Source organism: Numida meleagris, chromosome 19, assembly GCF_002078875.1.
Source record: "Numida meleagris isolate 19003 breed g44 Domestic line chromosome 19, NumMel1.0, whole genome shotgun sequence".
NCBI classification, from domain to species: Eukaryota; Metazoa; Chordata; class Aves; order Galliformes; family Numididae; genus Numida; species Numida meleagris.
This window is the reverse complement of record NC_034427.1, coordinates 9,269,801-9,277,531: the sequence shown is the minus strand read 5'-3', so window position 1 is coordinate 9,277,531 and position 7,731 is coordinate 9,269,801. Positions and strand designations below refer to the sequence as shown.

General features: G+C 59.4%; 1 protein-coding gene across 1 annotated transcript in view; it reads right to left on the bottom strand.

Moving 5' to 3' along the window:
• Window positions 1-5,305, bottom strand: part of SAMD10 (sterile alpha motif domain containing 10) — a 7,183-nt gene extending 1,878 nt beyond the window's left edge. Inside the window, 4 exon segments of the mRNA XM_021416862.1 lie at window positions 998-1,166; window positions 3,289-3,479; window positions 5,159-5,263; window positions 5,266-5,305. Coding sequence (XP_021272537.1) covers window positions 998-1,166; window positions 3,289-3,479; window positions 5,159-5,263; window positions 5,266-5,305 — 505 coding nt within the window.

Below are 7,731 nucleotides of genomic sequence, written 5' to 3'. Positions count from 1 at the left end.
ATAGGATAGGATAGGATAGGATAGGATAGGATAGGATAGGATAGGATAGGATAGGATAGGATAGGATAGGATAGGATGGGATGGGATAGGATAGGATAGGATAGGATGGGATGGGATAGGATAGGATAGGATGGGATGGGATGGGATGGGACAGGATGGGATGGGATGGGATGGGACGGGACGGGACGGGATGGGATGAACAGAATGGAATGGAATGGAATGGAATGGAATGGAATGGAATGGAACGGAACGGAACGGAACGGAACGGAACGGAACAGAACAGAACAGAATAGAATAGAATAGAATAGAATAGAATAGAATAGAATAGAATAGAATAGAATAGAATAGAATAGAATAGAATAGAATAGAATAGAATAGAAGCCTGGCCCTGGCCCCCTGCATTTGGAGGTGGTGGGGCAGCAGACTGAGGTCCCCGTGTCTGGACCAGTGCTGGCCACAGCAATCACGTTCCCTGTCCATGCAGGCAGGAGCTTTCCATTTCTCCATTCTCCACTCCACCTCCTTCATCAGGACGTATTCTCCTGACCCCACGTGGGCTGATGGATGGGGGAAACGGGGCACCCATCAAAACCCATTAGCCCTGCTGCCACCGCCACCATCCAGCCACTCTCCTCCAGTCCAGGGGCTATTAAACAAAGCATTCACAAACAGCTTTTGTCCTTGTTTCCCAGCTAATGCTTCCTTTATTTCCCACTCCAGGGCTCACTGAGCTCTTGCATTAGGGCTTTGCATTCCTCACGGGCACAGGGCTGTGCAGAGAGCTGCCCCACTCCAGTATGCCCGGCCCTGGTCCCAGCAAAAAGGGGGCACGGAGGGTCAGGGAGGATGATGCTTGCAGCATCTCCATTGAGCAGCTCTGTGCACTGCACTTTGCGTTCCGTGGGTGTTGGCCAGCTCTGAGCTCTGCCCAGCCATGCACACCGGAGCGGTGCTTTATGCAATGAGCACAAGGCGCTGGGGGCAGCAGCAGCAGTACCTGTGATGGCGTGGTGGGAGAATGCCTCGACGTAGATGAGATAGTTGTGCGGGCAGTGCTTCTTCAGCCATTTGCACACATCCTGCTGGCTCCACAGCACCACTGGCTTGGTAAGGCTGCCCAGCGTTGGGCTGGTGTGGTAGATGCCATAGTGATCGCAGCCACGGCCCTACAAGGGAGATGGGAAGAGTCAGTGGGGCTCAGCATTATGGGGATCAAACCCCTGCAGTGGGTCCTGCTCCATCTGCACAGGGATGATTCCTTCAGAGGAAGAAGTCCCAGCTCACCATGCACCTCCCAGCCCAGTGGAGCGCTGCGTGGGTGCAGGGCCACCCATGAGGACAACACCTGGGGACCACGGACTCTGCCCTGGTGGCAGATGGAGGGACCTGAGCCCTGATGCGAGGGACAGCCGCACAGCACACAGTGTGTGGTGACACTGGATGCACAGCCGTCTATGGAGCCAGGCAGCTCCCTCTGTGCTGCAATGGCAGGGGATTGGATTTCCAGGGTCCCCCCTGGCAAGCTCCTCTCCCTTGTCTTGGACAGTAAGGAGATGATGTAGGAATCTGTTGGCATCAGAAAGGTCGGCAGCACTTGGGCTGCAGTGTGCCAGCGCCGACCTCTGTGTTTGAACATTGGCTAATTAAGCATGCCTAATAGAGGAGTAGAGATAATTAGTGCAACAGGGTCTCCAGACATCCCGCGGTTACTGAAACGAATGGCACATCCCTGAGCGGTGTCAAACAGGAGGCAGCGGAGGGCGGAGGGGTCAGGGATGCTCCAGCGAGACGCAGGGCTGGGAGCAATGCTGCATCCCACTGCTATGCTGCATCCCATTGCCATGCTGCATCCCATTGCCATGCTGCATCCCATTGCCATGCTGCATCCCATTGCCATGCTGCATCCCACTGCTATGCTGCATCCCGCTGCCTTGCTGCATCCCGCTGCCCTTGCTGCATCCCGCTGCCCTTGCTGCATCCCACTGCCCTTGCTGCATCCTGCTGCCCTTGCTGCATCCTGCTGCTGCTGCTGAATCCTGCTGCTGCTGCTGAATCCTGCTGTCAACACTGCATCCTGCTGCCCACACTGCACCCCTGGGCCCTGCTTCTGCTCCTGGATGCTGGCTCTGGTTTCACTGCCAGGCAGCAGTGAGCGGCAGAGGGGCTGAGCCTGCTGCTGCTGAGCGCTCTCCTTGTAACACCACGCACAGAGATGACGGTGAGCTCCCAGCAGCTATTACCCAACTAACCTCGGGGGCACTGGGGAAGAGGAGACTGACAACCCGCAATTTCCCCAGACAGGAGCGTGCTCGAATCCTCTTGCTGTTTGAGCTCCTTTTCACAAATGGGGGCCACATCCATGCTCCAGTGCAGGTACCCGTGCACTGTGCAGCCCCGTGCCCTGGGTGCAGGCGCTCAGCAGGAGCAGCAGGATGCGGGGATGGCTGTAATGGATGCTGGGCTGCTTTTCCAGGCGGCTGAGCCGCGCTGTCTCTCTGATGAACTCTCAGCCGTGAACGGAGGCGAGCAGGCAGCAGCAATGCCCAGCAGCGGGGGGTTGGATGGATGGGGGGAGCCCACACAGCAGTGTGGGGACCCACAGCAAGCAGTTGGAGTCACCTCCACTCCCCGGGGTGTTTTCCCTTGTTTGTGGCACAATTAGAAGCTTTCTCACTCCCAAACCCCACTGAGAGGCACTGGGAGGCACAGCTGCTGCCCAGGGAGCAGCCATACTCTGTGCTGTGTCCCCATTGGGAGTGAAGGGGACATGGAGGTGGTGGGGATGAGAGGCACAGGGGGTGCTGCTCCCACCAAAGGGCCCCAGCAATACCCCGAGCCCTCAGGGACCATGAGCACAGGATCCAGGTTCTGCCACTCCCTCAGCATCCTGAGTTAACAGAGCACCAAAAGCTGCAATGATTTTGATGCTCAGGGTTACAAAGTACCAAAGATCTGTCCCACTCCTCCCCATGGCAGCACAGAGCAGGGCATCAGGGGGGGTGGCCAGGAACCTTGGCCTCACTGCTTCACTGCTGCACACAAGTGCCATAAAGTTCCCAGTTTTAGCCAGGCTCCGACCATTTCCCTCCTAAGAGACATAACAAAGTGCTCTGTTCTTTTAAGGCATTACAAGGAATTCAGTTCTGGCGCATCTCTTGCAAAACGGTGCCAACTTCCAGCTCTGAGCTCTGAGCGGGAGGAGTTACGATGCAGAGTTCATCCTACCCTGCACAGCCCAGAACCACAAAACCCAGCACCGACAGGCCTGGCCCTGGAGCCCGGCAGTACCTGCGAGCCCTCAGTGCCCGGCTGCCGCAGGAGCTTGACGGCACGGCCGCCCTCGCCGCGCTGGCTGCGCCCGTCGTGCCAGGTGAGGCTGGTGCCGGGGCTGCGCTGCAGGCGGTAGCTGAGGTTCTCGGCCGACACCGTGTGCTCCAGGAGGCTGCGGCAGAAGCTGAAGTGAGCGGCAGCGGCGGCGGCTGCAAAGAGAAAGGGGGGTGAGAGGCGTCTGCCCTGCACCCAGGACCCCCAGAATGCCCCTTTTAGCCTGAAGCTGCCCAGCCGTACCCCCTCCCATCAGCCCCTTGCTGGGGAGCAGCCCATCAGAAAACCCTTTTCTAAGTCAGCTGGATTCCAGGGACCGGGTGGAATAAAGTTGTCCCCATGGGGCTGGAGAAGACCTGGGGCACCCCAGTAGGTGTGGGTTGGCCCAGAGCTGGGGGTGTGTGGGGCACACATGCACCCCAAGGAGCTCACTTACACAGCAACCGTAGCCAGATTCTGTCTCCTGCCCCTTTCCGTAAGCTCAGCCCCCTGCAATTTGTTCAATTGCATTGCAACGAAGACACAAAGATCTCCTTCTGCAGGACAAAGGGGATTGGATGCTGCTGAGGGTGTGTGAGTAGCACAGGGCTCAGGATGAGCAGCGCTGATCTGCAGCAGCATCCCCAGCTCAACTGCCCCAAAACATCCCCAAAACCAGAGCAGGAAAGCACCAGCAGCTGAGAATAACCCAGGGCTGGGGGGGGCTAGAGAGGACCCATTGCTGCTCGGCCCCAGTGGATGCAGAGGGGAGGAGGTTTCACCTCTCCCACACACCTTTATGCAAGGGGAAGGTGGGATGTAAATGCTGCCCGTGCAATTTATAGCCAGGACAGAAATAAACGTGTCTGAAGGCTGGATGTGTTGGATCCTGTAGGAAATGGGAAGTGAAAAGCGGAATGTCAGAGTTGGCTCCGTGAGTGCTTGCTGCTCCAGCTTCGGATCAGCCTCCCAAGCCCTCTCTTGTGGGGCCAGAAAAGGGGATGGTTGGGTCTGAGCTGAACGAAATTGTGAGCACCTGTGCTGGGAGAACAGCAGCTCCATGTCCCAGCAATGCACAGGGGCAGCATGTGCCGTGCCGTGCCCCCTCCTGGCCTCCCAACTTCAAAACCCATCTTCGGGAAACAACAGCTTGACCCTAAAACTTTGCTCTTGCTCAGGCTTGTTTGGAAAATGAGGTCTTGCCCTGGGAGCAGGGGGTTTTTTGAAAACAAATGGATTGGAGATGCACAGAGATGCTCTGTGCTGAGGGATGGAGCTGTGCCAGGGCTGTCTCTGCAGAAGGGCTCTGCCACCGGGAGCACCGGGAATCTTTAGCCAGAGGTGACCGCAGAGCACCCCCTGCCATCACTGTGGCTCATGGAGCAGCAGGACTTGGGTATCTCTGCTCCTCTTGCAGCACGGCTCGAGGTGAGGCAGGGGAGCCAGTGAGAGCAGATGGGAGAGAAAGGGGGAAGCGATGGGGGAAAATGAGCCTGGAACAGCAGCGGGCAGGGAGAGCCGGGGGCTCCGCTCTGTGCTGGGGGCACCTCTCATCCCTCTGCTCTCACATCCCAGCCCTGGGGACCCCAAGTTCCCATCATGGGCGCTGAAGGATTGCTGAGCCAGAGCCCCGGACCCCTCCATCCTTTCCATGTGGCTTCACCATGGTGCAGGGCAGAGCAGCTGCCTGCGTGGACAGAGTGCCAGAGCCACGGACCCTCTTCAGAGCAAAGGGAGAATGGAGGGAGATCTCCTCTCATCCCCCTTCTAGCAGCACATCCCTCTCTCCCAAACCAAAGGAGCCCCCCCACCCCTTCTGGATGCCGCACCGCCCCCCAGCCCCGGGCCCCCTCACCTGGCTCAGGTGCACCCTGCGAGCCGCGGATGCTGGCGACGCAGCAGAGGGACGGGCGGCCCTGCTGCATCCCGGCAGGAGGAGGGTTGCGCGCGAGCGCTCGGCACCGGCTGTCACCAGCGCCGCTCCATCCCTTCCTCCCCTCATGCCTCTTCCACACCTGACTGCCTCCGCTGATTGTCTCCGTCCTTCTGCCAATAAACGGCAGCCGCACGCTCGCCCCGCATCCGGGAGCTCCGGGCTGGGCAGCCCCCACCGGCCTCACACGGGGGGGGGTACAAACCTGCCGGCCCCCCCTCCCCAGCATCCCACCGAGCAGCAGCCGGGCAAGGCGGCAGCCTAAGGGCCTTAATCCCACCCACGCCGTTGGATCTGGAGAGATGGTCCGTGCTCTCCCTGCGTGCCCCCGGCTAATCCGGCGGCGGGGCTGGGGGGGCTCGGCCAGCTGGCACCGAGCAAGCAGCAGTCGGGCATCAAAGCACACTGTGGCCAGGAAAAGCCATGGCAAAGCCAGGCATGGCCCTGCTCAGGATGTGCAGCTCCTCTGCTCCTGTTGGGCACAGGGGATTTTCTGAATTCCCTTCAGCCCATGGGCCCTGCTCCATGGGATGGGTGCCTGCAGCCTTGGGAATCGCTGCTGGCTCCTTTTCCCTCAGTGGCTTTCATGCATTTTGGGCAGTCCTCCAGCAGCACGGGGCAGGCATGGAGTGCAGAGGCCGGGCTACTGCGTTGCTATGCCTTCCCCTCACCCTTCGCATGGTCTCTCTGTATTTTCCCCCCTCTGGACACTTTTAGGATGGGCTGCTAAGTGCCGCAGGAGCTCAGTGCAGCAGCAGCACCACTGGAGGGGGAGATGGTTTGGAGCCTCCTGGGAATGTGGCATTGAGACAGAAAGCTGAGGATGGGAGGTCTGAATGCCAGTGCATCCTTGGGCAGCAAGATTGGTACCTTCTGCAAATGCACTTTGCACCTGCACACGTGTTGTGCTTCCCCAGGCACTTCAGTTGCAAGCAGCCCAAGTTCACGCATTAATGGTGCAAGGAGCATGGCACAGAGGTGTGAGGAGCCTCTTGCCCTGTGCCCCCGATGCCACCAATGTCCCCCATTCCTGCCCTGCTGCAGGGATGCATTTGCCACGGGGAGCAGAGAGGCTCCCAGAGGTGGTGATGCTGAGGCAGTCCCTGGGAGACGCGTGCTTTGCAGGGAACAAACCCCACATCAGTGTGCTTGGTGTCTCCGAGGGGAAGAGATATTTAGCACCAAATGGTGCGAGAGATTTTCCTGCAGTCAGAGGGGGATTTGTGGCAGGGATTCACCAGAGCACTCAGCCTGCTGCTGCTGCTCCTCGAGGTGAGGACAGGGCTGAGAGCTGAGCTCTTCGGGAACACCTGGGATAGGGGAACTGAGCCCAGCTCTACTCGCAGGGTGGCTCTTTGAGGAATCTGTCTCGCTTTCAGCGGTGTCCACGTGAGACACAAACCTGTCTGGCGTTGCCTCTGCCCCAGTCCCCACAGTCCCTTCCATGTGGCTTCACCACCGTGCAGGGCAGAGCTGCTGCTGGCATGGAGCCCTGGAGCCAGGGGGCTCAGTGATGCTCTCTGGGACCCCCCTGGCACATGGTATTGGAGGCCGGACCTGTGCAATGTCCTACAGACCAGGTCCTGCCCTGAGACATTCCCAAATTCCTGCTGGCCCTGAGCAGGACAGGACCAAACCCAAAGCAGAGCAATGACCCCAGGGAGCTCACACTCTCCAGGTCACCCCTGGGACACGCCTGGCTCAGGCCCTTGCTGCCATTAGCACCATCCCAGCATTTTCCTAGTTGTTCCCTGCTTGTGAAGGTGAAAGCCTGAGCCCCTCACATGGCTGGGGACGGAGCCAAGTGGGAAGCGAGGAGGAAGGGAACAAAAGGCAATGTCCTTCCCATGGCTGTGTGTGTCTTTGTGGTGTCTTTGCTGCTGAGGCCCGTGGGCACTGCTGGGGGTCCCTGACCACCTTGGGACAGGGGTGTGGGCAGGGCAGGGTCTCCTGGTAGGAGCCCACCAGCACAGAGACACAGCGTGCACCGAGCCTATTCCATGTCCCTGAGCTCTTCTCAGGTGTCCCTCCCTGCTCAGCAGCCTGCCCCTGCCCTCGTACCCCCTCACTCCAGCCCAGTAGCCCATTTCATCGGTATCCCCAAAACTAGGGGTGAAAATGGGGATGGGCAGACAGACACCCACCTCCCTGGGATGGAGGGGGCAGCGTATGGGAACGGAGGTGCAGACCCCCAGGATGGAGGAGACAGCACGTGGGGATGGAGGACAAATCCCGGGGATGGAGGGCAGACTCATGGGGTGGAGAGGGCACTGCAGGGGGCGATGGAAAGCAGCCCCAGGGATGGGAGATGGACCCCATGAATGGAAGGAACAGAGCCCAGGGACAGAGGGGACGTTCCACCAAGGATGGAGGACGTACACCGGGATGGAGGGAGGAGCTGGGGACGGAGGGGTGATGGAGGCAGCCCCCAGGACGGATATACAACCCCCGCATTTCGGGTAGGAGGACCTGACCCCCGCGGCGCACCTGAGCCC